Raw genomic sequence first — 22,436 nt, forward strand, 5'->3', positions numbered from 1 at the left:
ATCTAAGATCATCACGAAGTATTCACCGAACATCTTACTATATAAAAGATACATAGATGATATTCTCATCCTGTGGAGACGGAAACCAGACATATCAGAGTTTGTCGGGGCATTCAATGATAATCCTTATGGCATGACCCTAGAGATAGACCAAGCACACGTTACGGAAGCGCATTTCCTCGACATCAACATCAAAATCGACCAAACGTCCATCCACACAGAGGTCTACCGCAAACCAGAGGCCGAACATCTCTATATACCGGCAGGATCCTGCGACCCGCCGCAATATAAAACAGCAGCATTTAACGCTTTAATTAAGAGGGCTTATACACACTCGTCATCCCAGAGCTCTTTACAAGCCGAACTGAATCGTATACATCACATAGCCGAGAAACATGGTTACCAAGGGATTGCAAGTAAATTGATCCGCAAACACAATAGCCAAGATCCACAACCTAACCAGCTTCACGAGGAGGTTAGACCTAATTTCATACCGGTCACATATAATCCATATCTTGAAGCAATATACAGATCAATAGCTAAGAAAAAGAATATACGCATAGCCTATAGAAGATGCGCTACAATTTCGGATATATTAAAGAACGGTAAAGACATTTCCAACAAGGAACGACTTCCGGGCGTATACTCCATCCCGATTATGGACCATAGAACAGACAGAAGTCTAATCTACGTAGGATCCACGAAGCGCTCCCTGGAAGTAAGACTAAAAGAACACGAGAGGGATATTTTACACGCGAGGTCCACCACCGCTCTTGCTATCTATGCCTCGGATCCGGAAATAGAACCTTTTCTCAATCAAGCCAAAATAATACACACAACTCAATGCGTAAACCATCTTAGATGGCTAGAAGCTCTGTGCATATATAAGGCTAATCTCAAGGAAGATAACTGCATCAACAATAAGGACGAAATCGCCCTGTCAACGGCATGGCAAGCACTCATAAACAAGAACTTAAGATAGTACACAGCCGGTAAGAGCGCATGCCTGGATGACGTCAACGATCCAAGCGATAGAATTCGGAATCGTATTCCATTAGGATTTTATTCGAATTGCATTCGATTAACCGGTCGTCAGTTACCTGAAGTAAGAACTTTATAGTGTCGAAAACGTTTGTAACGATTTTCAGCGAAAGCTCACGGTAACAGGCTTTAAGTCAGGTTTTCATTTTAATAGATATTTGATATTTTCTATTATAAGATTAATTTATAAAAATACAAGACAGATAACATTAGAATCCAAATTCTTTTAAAAGTTAGTTTATTCTGTATGATATTTAAATAAAACTATACTTATCATTCAAACTTACATATCTCTTATTGAACTTTTTGTTTGGGAAGCGTGAGAGTCGTCTACTTTCTTTCCGACAGATATTTTCCTACGAACTTCTTTGTGAGCGTCTCCGGCAGTACCAATCGTAGAACTTCGAGGCCGCTGCATCGTGTTATCTTCCGATTCCACATTATCGGGAGCGTCGTAACTTCCTTCTCGATAAGGAGGTAATCTCGGTGATATGTCGTCCGGGACATTTTCAGACATGTCAAACGGAGATAACTATTTAAAGATCAAAATATAAATTTGTAAATTTATTACAAATTTTTTAAAACAATGATAATGTTTGTATGTTAAAAAAAATATGAAAACTCATTTACCAATAGTTATAGTTGAACTTTCATTATGTGTTAAAAGAATTAGTAATATAAGGCTGTATTTAGAAAAATTAATAGCTAAGATTAAAAAATACATAAAGCAAAATTATTCAGTAATTATTTTATTTTATTTTAGGAAAATAAAATTAGCAGAAACAAATATCTAGTAAATGTTTTACAACCATTTGCATGTTAAGAATAACTAAGAAGCTTATAAAATGTTTGTTATTACTTGTACTGGCAAGTTCCCAAAAAATAAACATCTGGATGTTGAAAGACTCTAGTAAAAACTTTTCTTTCATGATGAAAAGATCAAAATTTACACGGTCTTCAAAGAAGAATGCTGCCATTTTAAATTAATGTAATTATGTTAATTATTACCTGAAGAGTATGTGACATACACCAATCAACACAGTAACTGTGATTTTCATATCACCTGCATTCAAGCATCTTGTCACCAACTCCATCTAGGAGGTGCCATAAATAAAAATGGCAACTTTCAACAGGTAAGGCATTTTGCATTCTGCAGTTTGGAAAGTTGGATGGTCAGTTGGTTTGTTGATTGGCACAAGAGCAATATAGTCTAAGCCAGTGTTTCGCAACCTTTTTCTACTCGCGGCACACCTATGACTCGACACGACTCAACACGGCACACCAAAATGTTATTCCCCTTAAAAACGTATATATTATACTATTAATAGAATTACGTTATGCCACTAACCTATTATTATTATTAAACAGATGTTGTGTTAACCAATTCGTGCGTTATTAAAATTTATGAACTTTAATTCACTGTAGAGTGTATAGTGTAGAAAATACACTTTTCTACTACTATTAAAATAAATAATTCTACTCATATTTTTTCAATGTGATATTTGCGCCTGCTTAGCTGCACGCAGACGGCTGATCCGTGGTGGAATCGTTGACAATGCTACTCTCATTTCTTCATCGATGGATCTGAGTCTCTCCCTCTTTGATGTTTTAATTTCAGTCAACGTCGAGAAGCCCAGTTCACACAAATACCGGCATTGTAATGACCGTCGATGGTCGTCGTGTTAGCTTATATATACTGGAGGAGGCAATCGGACTGAAGGTCTGGGTAGCGTAACTGGTAACGTGTCTGCAAGGATAGCAGAAGTTGCGGGTTCGAGTCCCGCTTCGGGCCGATTTCTTTTCCTCCAGTTCCAAATTATTAAAATTATTTATTTAATTTAATTTTAATTATTAAGTTTAGTAAGAGATGGCGCCTAATGCCAAGCTCTAGTGCCAAATTGTCTTATTAATTATTTATTTATTATAGCCAACTCTAGCCCGATAATTCGGCTCTTGTGGATGTATAGCTTTGTAACGGGTTAGTCATTATTTATTTATACATAGTTTAAAATGGAAATAACATATTAACTGCCATCTCGGATATAGCCGAATATTCACTTTTTATTGTCAACCAAAATGTATTCAAAGGCACTTCGAGGAGTTTTAATTTCAATGTTCTGTCTGCTTTTAATTCTGCGAGTTCCTCTTGTAAATGAATAGGTCGAGACTCTGAAATCGCAACGAATGGGTTACGAACCCAGTCGATATCTTCGACACTGTCTCCAAAATACTTCTTGAACCTCTGCTGCAGGATTTGTAAATGTTCTTTAATTAGATCCATCATCATTTTATTACCGGAAGCAAGTGACCATACAGTCGAGAACATTTCAAACGAACCATTTTCAATTCTCTGTATCCACAAATTTAGCTTATTCACAAATCCTTGAATCTTATCCATACTAGTAAGAATATTTTCGTTCCTACCTTGCATTTTTCTGTTCAGCTCATTCAATTGTATGAAAATATCAGAAAGATAGGCCAACTTACATACCCATTCATCATCTGCAAATAAATTCGCGTACTCGTGCCCCTCGACAGTCAAAAATACACGTACCTCGTCTTTAAGTTCCAATATTCGCGTTAACACTTTTCCTCTTGATAACCACCATACTTCTGTATGTAGCAGGAGTGTGGTGTGTTCTGATTCCATTTCCTGACACAAAACGGAAAATAGACGCGAATTTAGGGGTCGCGATTTGACAAGGTTTACGACTTTTACTACTTCGTCCAGCACAGCTTTCAGAGAAGGTGGCAAAGATTTAGCAACAATGGCTTCGCGGTGAATAAGACAATGATCGCATCGTATGTTAGGATTAATTTCACGTACTTGAGCTACAAATCCTTTCACTCGGCCTGTCATAGCTGCGGCTCCTTCTGTACAAACACTTACACAGTCCTTCCATTTTAATTCATTTTGGAGCACATATTCGTTAGTTACACAAAATATTTCTTCACCGGTGGCTCGCTCGGGAAGTTGTTTGCAAAAAAAGAAATTAGTTGCAATTACATTACCATCGATGTACCGAATATAAGCAAGAAGTTGTGCGTGGCCACTAATATCGGTGGACTCGTCGATCTGAAGTGAGAACTTTCGACTGCTGTTGATTTTCTCCTTCATAATGTCTTCAATGTCACTGGACATCTCAATAACTTGGCGACTGATTGTGTCATCAGAAAGAGGAATTTTTGATATTTCACTAGCAGCTTCTGAACCCAGGACTATTTTCACCATCTCTTTACAAGCAGGCATTAATAACGTTTCAGCTATTGTATGTGGAATTTTGGCCTTTACGATAAGTTCGGCTATCTTATAGCTAGCTTTCTGTACTTTGTCCGAAACACATACTGTTGTAGTCATGAATGCTGCTTGTTTTCAGTTTTGTTCCAAAAACCGACAAAAATAATTGACATCTTTGTTTAACAGAGAAGGACGTTTTGTTGACAAATGTCGTTTCAATTTACTGGGCACCATAGCAGCATCAGTAAGTTTTTCACCACAAACAATACACTCGGGGATTGGGCACATTTTATCACCACACCAAAAGAACCCGCAAGATAAATAATTATCACTATACTGCCGGCGCACTAATTTTTGTTTCTTTTTTGCAGGCTCAATGCTATCACTACTTCTACTTGTTGAAGGAACACTCCATACAAGGAAAATCTTATCTTAGAAAAAATTAAATAGTCTAATAATAATAGAAAAAAATAAGACTGACTAGCAATCACAATTTTTGGACTACTACAGAGCACAGCTAAGATAGAACTGAAATATTTGCAAGACGCGGGACCTATATTCTTCAAAGGAAAGTCTAATAATGGGTTGGTGAATTGGTATAGGAATGTAATAAAGTTGAGGAAGCATTAACAAACAGGAACAAGTACCAAAATAAAGTAATAAAGTAATAAAAGACAGGGCTAATCCCAGCACTTTTGGGAGAAGCACGTACACAGAACAATTGGCAAAGGTAACAAAACACCTGTGAGCAAATTTATTTTATATTTAATTTTTTAGAATACATAAAAATGTAATAAAGAATAAACAAACATCATCATATTTCACCAGTGCTGCGTCAGAGAATGAAATACAAGCGTAAGAAACACAGCAACTGTGATAAAAATATATAAATAAAACTTGACAATTGTTAGAATATGTAAAAGTTCACGTCACACCTTTCACCTTGTGACGGCACACCAGTGTGCTGCGGCACATCAACTGTGAAACACTGGTCTAAGCTGTGCCATATTAGAATTGTATAAATAAATAAATATAGAATTGAATATACATAATATAAAATATCAATAACAACCATATAGAACTGTACAAATAAACAAACCAACAACAGGATATTTAAAAGTAAAATAAATAATCAAATCTGTCTAATCACTCACCACTGTGCAACAAGAATGCTTGCCTTACATGGTGGATCACTTTGAATCGTCTGCGAATGACAATTTCAAAGTGATCCGCCATGATGGTTCCAACTTTCTCTGCTGTGGAATCACAATTTTTGTTTACGGCACTTCCTAGAAGTATTATTAATATTAAATGACAAGATGTTTGATGTAACAGTTATTCTATCAATTGGTAAATGTCGCATACTTCTTAGGTAATAATTAAATGCAATTACATTAATTGACAATGTCATCTTTGTGTGAGCTGAAAATGTTTAATAGATAACTTTTGTTATTTTAACTGTTAGTACTAATGTGCATTAAAAGATACTCTCATACTCTGGTTAACTCTCAGGATGTGTTCCTGAAAATATGCCGAGTACTAAACAAATCAGCATAAAACTGGGTCATTATAACATTTGTTTATAATACTTATATTAATATGTAAATAAGAATACAATAGAATTTTCTGAAAATTTTCCTGACCTTTAATGCACTGAGAACATATCACAAAAGCTAACCAAATACAAAAATTTCAAATGTTATATTATTGTAAATGACTGATTAAATATATCAATCAAGTAAACCATACACAAGTCACTACAGAACACAACAGCAAAACAAGGGAGAACAGGGCTACTTTATGAAGAATGTAGATTTAGGCGACAAGTTAAATATGTTTAATTTACACGATATCTAGTTTTAGAAGATAACAAATGATAAACAATTCAATGTTACCTATTTATTTACTTTTCTATCAAAACTTATTAAAAATAAATAAATAAAATAGTAATAATAAATCTTGTTTATGGTTTTTATCATCATTACAGATTTTGAACCGATTGCATTTAACACAATTTCAGTTAAGTTATTTGTGCTTACATTCATATTAATTTCAGATATTTCTGTAATTAATTATTAACATATAATTAATATTTATATTATTTATATATCTATTCATTTATTAAGCACTCATTAGTTTAATAAATTAAATAAGAATAGCTAAGTTGCAGAATCCCATAGGACAAAAGCCCAAAACAAAACTGCAATGCATTTAAAAGCATATACAGACAAAACTTCATTGGACAAAATAACATCTAAGTATTAATAGTTTTATAATAACTGCTTTATAAATTTTCATTCTCAATTTTATTTCCTTAAAAATAAATGAATATAATTTTATCTAGGATATGAAATGTGTACAAAAATCAGTCAGTAGGATGCAATGAATGAATAGAAAATAATGACCTTTTCCCCTTTCCTCTTTCTCTTCTGGGCTTTCCTAGTACTCTTTTACATTGCAGGGATGCAGAAGTGGGCAAAAATCACCAAAATTTAACTCGGATTTCAATTCAGTCTCAAGTTTTTGCGTATAATATCAAATTCAAGTTTATATATAATGCAGGAACAGTAAAGCAAATGGGCTTGTGTAAAATAAAAGAGAAATTAAAAGTAATATTATGTCATATGGTAAAGTTTAAAATTTCAGAAAATGTTAAAGTATGAGCTGAAAATCTAAGTGCAGAAGTCTCTTTTACAAAGTTCATACCAATTTAGTATCATTTGTTCAGTGGCATGGTACATTGTTGATCGGAAAGAAAAATAAATTCCCTTGAGTCTCTAATTGTAAGAGACTCCAATTGAGTTTTTATAATCTATTGTTCCTTATATGCTGTATGATGGAAAATTCACAGACATTGGGTAATGAAGCTGTTCCTAAATAAACAGGTGCACCAATGTGATGCATGCAAAATCTGATAGTCAAGTTTCACAAAACAGGCAATGTTGCAGATGCACTCCAAATTGTTAGTCCCTCAACCTCAGAAAGTTCTTGAGATCCAGGACATGGTTAAATCTTCTCCACTGCATAGTTACTTTCTGGACACCATGAATATCAATTGCAGATAATATTCTAATAGCAGATGCAATATAAAACACTGGGAAGTTAACTTCTAAACTCAAAACAGCAGCAAAAACTTTCAATCTGACTCTAAATACCAGTAAAAAAAAAAATAATGGTAACTGGAAAAAGTACCGACGATATCAACATTTCACTCAATGAAGATAAAATTAAGCAAATAAAAGAAACTCAATTATTTGAGTATATTAATGATGGAAAATCTGGACACTTTACAGTCGATTAATCACAGATTAGTAATAGCCCGAGTCTCATTTAATAAACTGCACAAAATGTAAAACGGGAATAAGTTCTCAAAATGTTAAAACTAAAGTTATTTGACAGTATCAAAATTCCAAATAGAATTTATGGCTCTGACAATTAAGAAACAAGAAGTCAAAAAGCTGGAGGCCTTTGACGTATAATATTTAAGGAAAATGAATAATACCAAGAGAGCTGACAAAAAACAAACTAAAAAGTAAGCTGAAATATTTTGACTCTTTCATAAATAAAATCCACAAAAGACAATTGAAATGGTATGGACGTGTGGAAAGAATGACACTCCAGAGACTTTTAATAGCTGCACTGTTTGCCAAGATTGGCTATAGAAAAAAGAGGAAGACTCAAGATCGAATGGCTGCAGACAGTGAAAAAAAACTCTGGACTCCAAACCTACAGACAAATCACTTTATAATCAAGGGATGGATTCTTGGAAAAGGTTTCCAAAGTCACAGAGGACTCCATATGACAATAGGCAAACAACGACGATGATGATGATAACGAATACATAAATGAATCTTCCTCAAAATATTTTTTCAACAGCTTATAATAATTATTAATAATAATGAATATGCATGTTATATAATATATTTTACATAAAAATTAATAATTACAAATTTGAATACTAAAGATTAATGAAATAATATATTTGTATATAAAAAATACAAATATATTCTTCATAAAATAAAAACGAATTTATTCACAAGGATGAAATTAGATTCATTTCTCAAAGTACTCTCCCCAGCTGCACATATATATTTGTTCCACTTTCCTAGTAACAAGTATATCAAACGTTTTTGTAAAGAAAATACTGCTGGCAAAAAGATTTGGGGACTTTGCCACATCTGCTGTCACACAGCTATTTCAACTTCTTCATTACTGCCAAATTTCTGGTCACGCAAATGCTCTTTAAAGGGTCTCTAAACATAGAAAATAATATTCAATTTACAATATTACTTGAATTCACAAGAAACAAAAGTTAAACTTGCCCTGAGGAGTAAGCAATGTGAGAAGTGATGTGCTGCTTCATGACAGTATGTCTGCCATCCACTGTTTAAACATTGACATATCTTGATTGGGAAATTCTGGATCACCTACCGTACAGTCTCGATCTTTCATCCTGTGATTATCACATGTTTAGACCCATAAAAGAGCATTTTGAAGGCCATAAATTCTGCATCAAGAAAGAAATTGAAGCAGCTGTGAGCAATGTTTCGTCTAATTTTTTTTGTAGATGAGCGGAACATATACTTCTCTGAGCAAAAAATTTTTCTGAGCATATATATATATATATATAAAATCTTATTTTTTCCTATAAAAATTAAACTAATTAATTATAAAGTAGAGATTAAATATAAATAAATAACGACTAACCCGTTACAAAGCTACACATCCACAAGAGCCGAATTATCGGGCTAGAGTTGGCTATAATAAATAAATAATTAATATTAAAATTATTTATTTAATTTAATTATAATTATTAAGTTTAGTAAGAGATGGCGCCTAACGCCGAGCTCTAGTGCCAAATACGTAGCAATAATCATGTTGCAGACAGAGTAAGAAATAAGTAAACAACAATTCAAATCAGTGTGCATGCTCGCCTGTGCGGCACATAAATTCTCGCATGCAGCAACAATCAATCAATCAATCATTTTATTAATGCATGAAAAGAATGCATGTCCAGCACCGCTAGGCATAGCTGGAACAGAAATACAGAAATTATTACAAAGAATCAAGTATACATAATTAGTAATGTGTACAAAACGTGAGGAAACGTTGGTTACTATACAGAATAGGCATAATTGCAGAGGATACAATGATGTACGTGTTGGGTAGGATTTACAGAATAATGCGACAATATAGGAATACAGTATACAGAGATACAATTAAGTTAATGTACATATATACAAAGGAGTGCCAAACCTTGGCAGAAAATAAACATAGTAATGTTTGCAGTTACCAAGATTGCATACAATGACAGGATATCAGTATTACAATGAATAATGCCGTATGCCATAAAAAGAAATATACCCGAGTACAGAGAAATAGAGACGATGACAATAGATTACAGTAATTACACTGTAAACAAGAAAGAAAGATGATGGTTAATTTGAAGGAGAGTTGCGCGTGGGGATGTTTGTCCTCTTATTGTACTGATTGATGAGGAGAATAAATTGGTCATAAGTTTCTTTATCATTAATTAGGTCGTTTAAGAATTCATAGTGGTCCTGAGGCCAGTGGCCTTGCTTGTGGTTTACCAGGATATGGAGAAGTGCCCTCTCAGGCTCCAGCATTGCGCAGTCCAGGATGTAGTGCAGGCTGCCGTCCTGGGTGTTACAAGTAGGGCAAATGCCACTATTTTGAGGGTTGACAAAACGTCTTAGGTAGGCATTAAATCGGCCGTGGTTTGATAAGAACTGAGTGAGCTGAAAATTCGGGGTAATCCACTTGTAGGAGTAAATTGCCGAGATGTCCGGGAAGAATTGATAAGTAATGTTTTGGGCTAGGTCCCAGTCTTGCTGCCAGCTGGCGAGTAGATCATTCCACAAAAGTTTTTTGATGGTCTGTAAGTTTAGCTTGTTATATTCAATAGGAAGTGTATCATTGGTGGCAGCAGATTTAGCAAGGGCGTCGGCCCTTTCGTTGCTAATGTTTCCTTGGTGGGCCCGGACCCAATTAATACAGATGGAGTTATCCAACTTTTTGAGAACCTCCTGGATTTTCCTAGCAATGGGGTGCATGTTCCTACGGCTGAGGAGGGAGATGGCAGAGTTACTATCAGAGTAAAGAGCGATGTTTACATTGTGGCAATTTGTGGAGCACCAGTCGATGGCCAGCTTGATGGCAAGCAGCTCAGATTGAAAGACCGAGCAGCCGCCAAACAGCCTCGCCCTACGTTGGAAAATCTCAGTATCATTCTGATAGACAATGAAGCTGCATCCCACCTGATTACCAGCCTTGGAGCCATCGGTGTAGATGTTAATAGAAGGCTCAGAGAGGAAAGTGTGGGAGAAGTTGGTAATATCGTTCGGGTAAGGTGCATTGCTAATATCGATGGGACATTAGAGCACATCAGCCTGAATAACACCTATACTAGTGTTAATATTCTTGCCCCATTTGATGTTCCAAATATCGTAATAGAGTTTAATGACCTTGTCTATCGGTGGCCTCTTGCATATGACCTGGAGGCTGATATTGGAGGTAGTGCGGTAAGCCTTAGCAATGTGTAATAGGGCAGTCCTCTGAGCAGAGATAAGTTTCCTGGTGAGGGTGGGATTTGGTGACAGCATTCCCCCAGGCGCCGCATCCGTAGGTAATGATGGGGACGAAGATAGTATCATAGATTATGCCCATGGCTTCCGAAGTTAAGCCCCAGCAGTTCTTGGCCACTCTGGAGAAAGAATGAAAAATAAGACTGACTCTGTCACAGGTGTGTCTAATATGTTGTTCCCAGGAAAGATGGTAGTCAAGAGTGACCCCCAGGTATTTTAATGTCTTCTTGATTTTTATGGAGTGGCCATCCATTTTTATGGTAGGGATCCTTTTATAGGGGTTGGGCTTGCGGGGATTTGTGAATATAATGCCCTTAGTTTTGTGCGGGTTGAAGTGTAGTTTGTGACGAATGCCCCAGTGATGTATATTATGCAGGATATTAGTGGCCTTCCTTTCCAGGTCAGCTCTGGTTGAGCCGCCAACCAGGACCATAACGTCGTCTGCATATGCAGTGAGTGAGTCCTGTCCAAAACTGGAGTTCAGAAATTCATTGAATGTGACATTCCACAAAAGGGGGCCGCATACAGAGCCTTGCGGGCAACCCCGCGTGCGGCAACAATTTGAACAGTGTGCGGCCGCGCAACTTTGAGGGAACATTGGTTGTGAGACTATGACTGTGACAATGTCCTTAAACTTTTTATTTGCCAAAGAAATAAAAACACTACCAGGAAAATGGAACAAATATGTATGCGCAGCTGGAGAGTATTTTGAGAAATGTACATAGTTTCATCCTTTTGAGTAAATTTGTTCTTACTTTACAAATAAAATTCCAGGTCAATTTTGATCAGACCTCATAATAAATAACAAAATCCTATTAGTAATAAATCTATAAAAATAAAAATTTATTATTTATCAAATCTTTGTTATTATTGAAATATTTTCTGCTTAACTGAAATTTATTATTAATTGATATTTTAACTTAAATACCAATTAATAATTTCAATTATTAATTGGTATTTAAGTTAGTTAAAAAAAATAGATTCTATTCACTCAAAAATGTATAAGGTAATAAGTATGCTGAAATATTAACATAATTAAAGCTTAGTAAATATAGAAAAATCTACTGTTGATAAAAAACCAAAAGGATAAGTAAACTTAAAAATTCAAAACAAAATAGAAGAAAAAGTAAAATGAATTAGAAGTTTCTTTGTATTTCATCCTATTCTACAGCTCAGGAATATAATAGTGTCACAGCAATGTTGACTTTTACTGTAAAGCTCTCATCTGCCTCTATACATGAAACATATTAAAAAAATACCTTCTGATAATGACACAATTAACAAAGCATTGTTGATAATAAGCCAGGACAATAAGTATATTTAAAAATTCACAAAAAATAGAAGAAACATTAATACGAAAAGTCTACTTTTCTGTCACGTATGCAGAGAGATTATTGTAATGAATAAGTTTGATGATCTCAAGTATTATAATTATTATTTAGACCCCTGTATGAAAATTTCAGTAATTTCGATCATGTAACAGCTTGAAATGTTTCAGTGGCATTCAATAAATATGTTTCATCAGCATTATTTAAAATGTTTTACTTCAATCATTTTTTCTAAATAAGTATTTATTATTTGTTAAAAAATTACAGTTAAAATGTTGACAAAAATTAATTATATATTACTGTGTAACACTTAAAACAAATTATTGAGAAATAGAGGAGTCCATAAATGTAATGAGGAGGCTTACTTGACTTATATCAACATCCAATGTTGCAGCTCTTTCTCGATATTCGTCCCTTCCCTTTCTCTAATAAAGGTCATAATTAGTAGCAATATTAGTGACAAAACCATGCATCATAATTTAATATTAATAATTAATCACAATTAAAAACAGCATTAATTATTTGAACTTTATACAATAAAAATTATATATCATATTTTACGTTTACCTTTAAAATAGTTTCGAAACGACGCGCCGGCGGTCGTTCTAGTCAAGGCCGTACAGAGCCATACGACCGCCTGTGGTCGTAATAACCAATGTAGTTTCACTCAAGGTTAAATTATCCTGGCTTCGTAAGACGTTGTTTTACATCCTAGTGGTGGCCTCTGGCGGATGTCTATGAAGTTTGTTTCCGACTGCCGGCCGTCGTATGGCCTCAGAAGTGGTCCGACGGCCAGCGGTCGTAGTTTTTTTAATAAAAAGCGATTTTATATCTAATAGTGAATAGTTAAAAGGAAAAAAATATCGAAAACTAGTTTAATTATTCTCTTTTGTTACATAATAAAGTAATTAATATTAAATATTTCATGGTCTTATAGTCTCCGGTTTCAGGCTATACGATGGCCAGTCATCTGTTGTAACCTGATATATTTTTTTTATCTTCACTCTACCGACTGTTATATAATGACCCTTTTATTTATATCATAATAAAATATTAAATATCAAATTTTCTCATTGTGGCCTGAAAAGATGGAAAATATCATATTACAGTTAGCCTGATAAAACCATGCATCATAATTTAATATTAATAATTAATCACAATTAAAAACAGCATTAATTATTTGAACTTTATACAATAAAAATTATATATCATATTTTACGTTTACCTTTAAAATAGTTTCGAAAGAACTGTGGAGTGACTTCTTTGCTTTTTGACGGAAACTATCGAGCTTTGACGGAACTTTCTTCGTAAAAGAAAAATGAAATTAAAAATAAGAAACAGAAATTTTTAAAATAATTTAAAAATTATTAATATTTTATAAAATTTTAACACAAATTCTACAGTTTTTCATTTAATTTCCTTCATTTCACATAATGTTTCGCATGGTTGTTTTCTAACAACTATTACTGATGACAATAATGATGATAATCTACTTCTAAACACAATCTAAAATCATATTTCTTAAATATTGTACAACTTTCTCCAATTAAAAATCTTTATAAATTATTCTTTGACGGCTAATTGATAATGAAATATTATATCTAGTTTATAAGTATAAGGATGGATCAATAAATATTCGGCCTATGCAACTTGGCTGGTTATTTATTGATTTAACCTAACATAATTACATTAAAATTACATCTAAAATGTTCTTCATAATTTAACAAAACACATTTTTATTATATTAATTTGTTTCAAAGTATACCTCTTTTACAACTTATCAAACAATCGAGTTTCGAAAAACATGTAGAGATTTAAAATGTATTTAACGATAGTTTTTATTCTCAAATATTACTTAGTAATATTTACTGGACTTTAGACAATTTACAGTTATCATTTAAACAATTGAAGTAAGTCAGATTCTTTATCATATTTTGATAAACAACCTGATTTACTCGGATGCATTTATATTTATAATTGAATTGCTTACCGATTGAATAATTTACTTAAATGTAGTAAAACAAAGATAAAAGCAAAACAGTGTAATTAATTTTTGAAAATATAAACAGATAATATAATAAAAATAACAATATTTAAAAATTAACAAAATTGAACATTTCTTAATGTTATATTCTGTATCTTATCAGTGTTCTGTCTTCTTTTTTTAATGTTATTTTATCTTTTAATCAAGCTCAGATATTTTTAATTTTTATCTACCTGAATCTAAAGAAGGATAAAATAATATTTTATCTGAATATTTGTGAATGAAAATTATTTCAAGGCTGAAAACTATGTCAAATTTACAATGGATTCGGTATTATTATTTAAACAAATAATCTTAAGTTATAATAAAATTTTTTAGATGTTTAAATTTGATGCATCTTAAGGGATTTAAGATAAAATACATTTTCAATGTATATTATTTTGATATTTTATAAATTAGTATGTTTTGATTTATAGTACAGGTACTCCTCACTTTACGACCTATCTGCTTAACGACCAATCGAGTTTCGACCTTCAATTCGGGGAATTGAAGCCCCTTTCTCAGTTTGAGTGTTGGTTAGTGGCGAATGGTGACATGCACACTAAGCATACTATAATAGGCTAATTTTATGAATAAATTTGAAGTTTGTTGCATAATTTAGATAATTTTACGATTCTATATTCCCGGCGCAAGCTCCTCGCTTATTGACCAATTCGCTTAACGACATAGTCGTCAAAACGAAACTCGGTTGTAAAGTGAGGAGTACCTGTACATTTTATAAGAAGAGAAAATAATCTTTCTATAGAATTCCAGAATTCAACATAAGAAGCCATTCATACATTATAGAAAATATTCTTAATCTCTTATTCATATACATACATATAAGATAGACAGCATAAGATTAAATTTGTATTATATGAAGCAGTGTTTTTCAACCACTGACCCACAAAAATATATTTGATTGTACTGACAATGGCACAATTGATTACAGTGACATTTAAATAGTAATCTGTAGTTACTATACATCTTTGTTACATACAATAACACTTGATAAGCATATATAAGTATAATTCATAGTTGTGTATAACTGGTTTGGCAGTCCCAATGAGAGAAAGATTGAGAAATGCACTATAATGTATAAATGGCTTCTTATGTTGAATTCTAGAGTGCTGTAGACAGATTATTTCATCTTATAAAATGTACTATAAATCATAATTAAACAAATATAATACTGAATGTTACACAAAAAAATGACAATAGATAAAAAAGAATTTGTAAAGAGGGACTGAAGAAGAGAAAAAAAGATGTCCAGAATATATAAAAAAAAAGTATAATGTAATTGGAATGTGGCTTCTTTTAAATAAACTATTACATTAATTTATTAAACGATACAAGAAAAAGAAAGTGATTGAGGAATATATATTTAATTATTATTTATCTATTACTCAGTAATAATTCTTTAAATATATATTCATTAATACTTACATCTACTTTTGTTGGATGACTGCCATTAGAAACATGAGTATGACTCGATTGCTTCTGTTCGCATAACCTCCGAATTAACATCATAAATACTTCATTTCTTTCTTGCATATTTTCTATGTCGGAACCCTTCAAAACAAAATTCAATGCTATTAATTATTTATGCAATAATTTTATTCTCAAAACTGGCGGAAAGTTACTTAAAAAACAGAATTTAATCATAACAGTTCTAAAAAATTCATTTAATATTAATGTCCTTGTTTACAGAATTATATAATGTATAATATAAATTTAAATCCGTAATCGTGAAAATTTTTATATCTAAAATATAACATTTTAGTGGGTAATTAGAGTTAAATAATTAATACAATTATTTGAAATTCATTAAAACAGAAGTTTTGAGATTTAATTTTGTAGTTTTAAACAAAAATATAAAATATGTTCATAAATTACATTTAAATAACATTAAATAACAGATTTTTTCCTTTTTTATTAGATCTGGATAAATGCATTTAGCTTTAGAAAACTTCAACTTAATCAATTTAGTTTTCTGATCATGATTTTATACATCTGTTTTCATTTTGGCTCTTTCTGCCCTGTGAAAGAGAGCCCCTTTTCCTATAAACATCATAGATTCAGCCAGAATTGTGGAGAGAACCGGACCTGGACACAATGTATCCAGAATGGACTGCTCATTAAAAATTCCTGGGATGACTTGGGGTTTATACCTGGCTCCTCCAGAGCAGTAAGCTGATGCCTTAACCATATTGATAACGATCTGTATATATATTGGAGGCTTTAGGCCAATGACAAGGAATAAGAATTTCTCATTGTTGGGTTTTGCACGGATATAAAAAATAAGATGTATCTTTTATGTACAGTGTACTTGTTTCTATTTTTTTTAGTATGATATAAAATAAAAGTATGTATATATCTTCAGAAGGGAACAATTTACTGGTTCAAAAATACTGGGGGAATATGGCCCCTCTGACTTTTATGAATTGACATTTGTGGTTAACTGCTTCATCTGGCTGATTGTCTATGGCTTTACACCAAAACATATAGCTTTTACATATTTTTAACTTATTTAAATCCTCAAACAGAAATTAAATAATTCAGTTTTCATACGTGTGAATTGTTTAGAATAGAATTCTTAAAGTTAAGTTCAGATTAAGTTTTTCAGAGGTCCTAAAATCTGATGATAAGTGATATGTAAAAATAAAACCACCTTTTAATTTTTTATATATCTACCTGAGACTTTAACATTATATCTTCCCGTTCATTGTCTGGCAAACTTTGCAAACGCTTAATGATAATGAGTTGGGCTTCTTCGGTGGAGAGTCCTGCGAAAAATTTAAAGATATTAGAACATTCTTCAAATAAAACACAATGAAAACTTTCTGTAATTTTAACAATTAAAAACTAAATTGTTATTACATTAACATTTTGGATGTTTAATACTCAAAAATACTGAAATCTTGAGGTATATCATCCATCCATTCTTTCTTTTCAGATGCTGTCAAAAGTGTGATGAAAACAAAGAAAATCAACATTTAGCATTATCCATTACTTAAAAAGTAAAGTTTTAGATAAGACAGTGAACCTGTTACAGGATAAGAATGTTACATCTGGTGTTTATGAACATCTGTACATTATAGATTTTTGATCTTCATTGAATGATGATATTACTCAGAGTGCTTAATCTACAGGGTCTTCCAAAAGAATGCTATCATTTAAATTACTGTAATTATGTTAATTATTACCCGAGAAGTATGCAATGTACGATACGTCAATTGATAGAGAAAATCTTTTAGTTCGCCTACCATCTGTTCACAAACGTCCTTCTATCTGCTGCCTCTAGGTAGCGCCATAAACAAAAATGGAAACTCTACAATAGAGAAAGTGTTTTGTGTTCTGCAGTTTGCAATGTTGGAATCAGTCATGTTGGATCACTTTAAAATTCAGAGAGAAATTTTGGAGTGATTCAGAGTTGGCAGACTGCAGAACTCAAAATGCTTTCTCTGCTGCAGAGTTCCATTTTTTTATGGCACTTCCTACAGGCAGCAATCGAAAAGATGTTTGAATGCAGATGGTAAGCGAAACTTGAACATTTACTATACGAATTAATGTGCGTTGCATACTTCTCGGGTAATAATTAACATAATTAGAGTAATTTAAAATGGCTAAGCCAATTTGAAATTAGTTTTAATCATCATTTATCCATTAACATCGTACATAAAAGAATAATTATAAAAAATAAAAAATTTCTATTTTAGATGCACTCTGAAGAAAATTTACAAATTTGACAAATAAAATAATATAAAAAAAATTATTAATATGTTTTTATCTACTGTTTATAAACTGACTTTCATTTTAGAGCATAAATAGCAGAAATTTACTTCTTATTACGTGTTAAACACACATTTAATAACTACAAAAATTATATAAAGCTTTATTCATACAAAATACAATTTAAGGTTAATGGATTTAAGGAAATGAAAGATTAAAATAATAGGAAAAAATGAGCAAATATTACAAAAGTTAATTCTCACCTTCTAACTCGACGCACAACTTATGAAACCAATGCATTGGACAAGTTTCGCAGATAACGGCTTGATTCTTGTTATTTTGATGATGATGATACTGAAAAGTTTGATGAGCACTGTGAAATGCCTGTTTTAATGCTTTCATCACTTCGTCTACCTGTTCGGAAAATTTAAACTTCAATATATTATAATATTTAAATATATTTACTACAACATTTAAATATTATTATTACATTATAAAAATAAATGCAAAAAACTTCAATATAATTATAAAATTACTTTGAATTATATATATATAAGATTGGAAGTTAAAGTTTAAACGAGAAATGTGAACTGTTTAGACAAGTATTTTTAACCATATTAAGAATTATCGCATTGGAATGAATGTGTGATATATGTTATCCAATATTTTAAAGTATTGAATAACATCATATCATCATATATCAAATCATATCTAATAACATTGTAGAGATAACTTTTTAATAAATTAAAATTATTTGTATTATACTAGTAAACTGTAAATTCTTAATTGCAATAGATATTTTCATATTCTGTAAGTCTAATGTATTCCATTAGATTTTAATATATAAAAATATGCTAAGCCCTATGCTAAACTTTTATACCTTTGAATCGTTAAAACTCAAGAAAAATAGTGAAAATTTATAGACAAGTTCTTATAGAAATTGTCTATAAATTACATAATACTGTTTTATAGTTTTCACCCTCTGTAATGCCCCAGAATGCTGTCATACATATCCACCCCCCCAAATTATGTGACGCATATCTAGATCAACCTCCCTTTTAATGCATTGTAGTAATTCCATGCATATCCAAGTGCACAACTTGATTTTAAAGTGTTTTGAAGATAGGGCCTTATGCCTTGAGGTGGTAGAATAATACATTGTTTCTTTTCTTACTTATTAAAGCTATGACCAATAAGACAAAGTTATTTATACATACTTTTCAGACTTTTCATTATTAAATGTAGAAGAAAAAGATGAAGATGACACGTGCTAAATTCAATCTCAACGAGCTATCTTTATAGCAGACGTTTGCAGATAAATGAACAATGTATGTCGTTACTGTCAAATATTTTGAGAACTTGTAATGCCGTGTCATGTTTGCCAAAGATTTATTGAGTATTCCTGAATGAATGCATCAGAGAATAAATCTAGCAGTTGTCAAAATATATTTTTTGAAGGCTTTTATAATTGTATATAAGTGTATAAAAAAATCTTTACATCTTATCTAGCATCAAGACTAATTTTGTTCATTATTGTCTATTAAGTCATAGCTTATTAGCTTCCATCTATTGTCTCCACTTTCATTTAATTTAGAATTATCTCTACATATATCATTTCAGGAAATTCATCTATAAAATTCATCTCTAGAGAACATAATCATGTTCCTTGAATAAGTTTGTTTCTACTTCTACAACCCTCATCTGTTGTCATGAATGAATAATAAACACATATAAAAATAAAAAACAAGCAAAAATGCTATTCTAAAGCATGCAGTCTTCCAAAAAGAACAACTTTTGCATAGGGCTTTAATTAAAAAGAACTAGAAGAATCATTTCATTAAACATGGACTGCAATTACAACCATCAAAATTAAGTTACTCTTGCAAAGTACAGTCAAACCTGTTTTTATGCGCTCTTTTTATGTGCGATTTTTTATTTGTGCGGTATAGTTGGTGACTAGTCTCGTGCGATTCGTCATGTCTCACGTTGACTTATTATAGCTAAATAAACTTATTATAGCATAAATGCACTTATTATAGTAATATTATTGCATGAATATGCGAAAAATGAAATAATTTACTTTTTAAGTCAACAAAACACCACCTGGACAAAAATATGTAAAACAGACGATAGACCAGACGATGCAGTCAAGTGCTGACATCTGTTGTCAATAAATTCTATTTCGTACGGTTTTGAGTTATTTTCTATGTGAGACTTTTTTTATGCGGTCCCTGTTGACCGCATAAAAAAAATATTTTTTAATTGTGTTGCGAAAACTATTTTTTACAGCCATTCGTGAAGTTTTGTGCTATTTTTTTTAATGCGTCTTTTTTAATGCGGTCCCTATCCCCCGCATAAAAACAGGTTTGACTGTACTTTTATTTTATACAATTGTTATTAGAAAAACAAAGAAAAATCTCAGAAGGGCATTTTCTTTGCTTTTCGTCATTGCTATGTCATACAATATGCTCTTGCAGTCTTTTCCTATATCCTTGACTCCAAACAAAACTATACAATTGATCAAAAAATTAAATAGTACCATGTATTCAATGTTGATACAGAGTGTCTGAAAAGTTGCTGTGCAATGAGAAATTTGTAATAACATTAAAGTTATATGTGCAACATCACATAAGAGACCCATGAGTTGTATGTCCTGCATTTCCAATTTGCAGTAGATGGCATTACTACTTGCTCACAGAGGTTCTGGTTTTCGGGCTACACTTTTTGGAAGACTTCTTTGCCGATCGCATAATGTCCCATGGAATTCGGACAGCTAGGTCTCCGAACCTCACTCCCCGGGAGACATTCTAGCATTTGCTTTAGGAGAAACTGCAATATTGTGTGTACAACTTCATTTTTTATTAATTTTTCAAATCTGCACTACTTAAAAGCAACTTATTCACTTCAGTAAGAGAAAAGCGTATTCTGATTTCACGTTATGTAAGATATCCCAAGGATTACAAAATGAAATTATTGTATAAAAGTTTCTTAAAATGCTTTGTAATTTATTTTCCTACATGAAAACTGGTATCAAAACCATCTCTAGCTTACCAATTTCTCGGTTTGTCCTTTAAATACATAACCAACGTAGCAGTCTACCGAAGTCATCGTTCCTTCTCTACAGATGAATCCAAAATTATCGGGATTTTTAATACCCTAAAAAAATTGACATCAACAAATTATAAATTAATTTTATCAAAGTAATCACTTATATTAGATTATATTACCTGAGAACAATGAGAAATGTCATTAAATGTTTTACTAAGTAATGCTTGTTTCTTATCCATACCAATCAAGCATAATTCTGATCGCCCTATTAGAAAAAGCATGGTTCGATTAAGCGGCTGGCGAGAATTCGACATAATGGGCAACGTTTCCGCCCGAGAACGGCGAGTATCCGAACTCTCGCCGCTATTTATTCTGCTTCGATAAACTGGCAACGAAGTCTGCTTGGAAGGTCTCGGAACATCTCCACTGCACGATCTAACTCTGTTAGAATGACTGATAGTGTCGTGAAGATCGTTTACTAGTATAGTTCTACTTGGAGTATCCAAACTTTGCGTGTGAGTAATAAGCGAATTAGCCGTCGGTGGTTGTAACATATGAGAGTTTGAATTTAAAACTGCGAGTTCTTTTAAATCGTGAATAAATGAAGAACGAACCGGATTATCTATGCTTTGTGTATGAGTTATCAAAGAATGTTCCGAATTCAAGATATTTCCAAATTGTTCTGTCGGTGTAATAGGAGATTTTACATATTCACTATGGTCACTATTATCATCCTGTAAATACAAATATTTTAATTTACATTATTTTTTTATTTTAGTAATGCAATTACATATTAAAAAAATAAATGTTAGCAGTAACCTTATTTAAAGATTCTTCGCTGGATTTTAAGACATTTTCTGACAAACTATTTGTTTCTCTATTTTCTTTGTTGTTATTATTCATTAAATTGGTATGACCTAATTCTTCTTCTTTGGTTTTTTCACTCATATCGAGATTATGAGACAAACTAGAAATGCTTGCTCCACTTCCATGTCTTTGCCTTCCTTCTTGTTGTTGAGCCTTAAATATTTTAAATTTTTCGACTGCTTCGTCGATAAATGTCGGAGGGGCTCTCTTGTGTGAAACCTTAAAAAAATTTTAAATGATAGTTTTAATTGAAGTAATTACTCTTTAAATTAATAAAAATTCTACTAGTTAATTATTAATTAAAATATTATTAACTTAATTATTTGTTTTTACAATTTATAATATTTTTTTGATAAGTAACGTTTTTAGAAGTTTTCAAATAAACTTCTTTAATTTATAAAACATCACCTTTTCTAAAGTTACAAATGAATTGCTAACTAGATGCAGAGGTGGTGAAGACCTCTACCTGCTGCTCCACTTTGAGTTTCTACCTTTGTTAGAACTTGGGAACTTTTCTCAAATGATCTAACTCAGACATATGAGATATTTTTCTT

The 22,436-nt window shown here is 32.1% G+C and overlaps 1 protein-coding gene across 2 annotated transcripts in view; it reads right to left on the reverse strand.

Annotated features, from left to right (window-relative positions):
- LOC136987871 (TBC1 domain family member 1-like) overlaps positions 1–22,436 on the reverse strand; it is an 80,116-nt gene that overhangs the window by 12,809 nt on the left and 44,871 nt on the right. Inside the window, exons 3-11 of one of the 2 annotated variants that reach the window (XM_067285628.1) lie at positions 21,835–22,101; positions 21,195–21,749; positions 21,019–21,123; positions 18,231–18,381; positions 16,930–17,021; positions 15,682–15,807; positions 13,438–13,515; positions 12,578–12,637; positions 1,329–1,573 (exon numbers count right to left, since the gene is read on the reverse strand). In XM_067285628.1, coding sequence (XP_067141729.1) covers positions 1,329–1,573; positions 12,578–12,637; positions 13,438–13,515; positions 15,682–15,807; positions 16,930–17,021; positions 18,231–18,381; positions 21,019–21,123; positions 21,195–21,749; positions 21,835–22,101 — 1,679 coding nt within the window. The remainder of the gene's footprint in view (positions 1–1,328; positions 1,574–12,577; positions 12,638–13,437; positions 13,516–15,681; positions 15,808–16,929; positions 17,022–18,230; positions 18,382–21,018; positions 21,124–21,194; positions 21,750–21,834; positions 22,102–22,436) is intronic. The other variant, XM_067285630.1, reaches the window with a different exon arrangement.

This window comes from Centruroides vittatus, unplaced genomic scaffold, assembly GCF_030686945.1.
Source record: "Centruroides vittatus isolate TY-2023 unplaced genomic scaffold, ASM3068694v2 scaffold_2802, whole genome shotgun sequence".
In the NCBI taxonomy this organism is placed as follows: Eukaryota; Metazoa; Arthropoda; class Arachnida; order Scorpiones; family Buthidae; genus Centruroides; species Centruroides vittatus.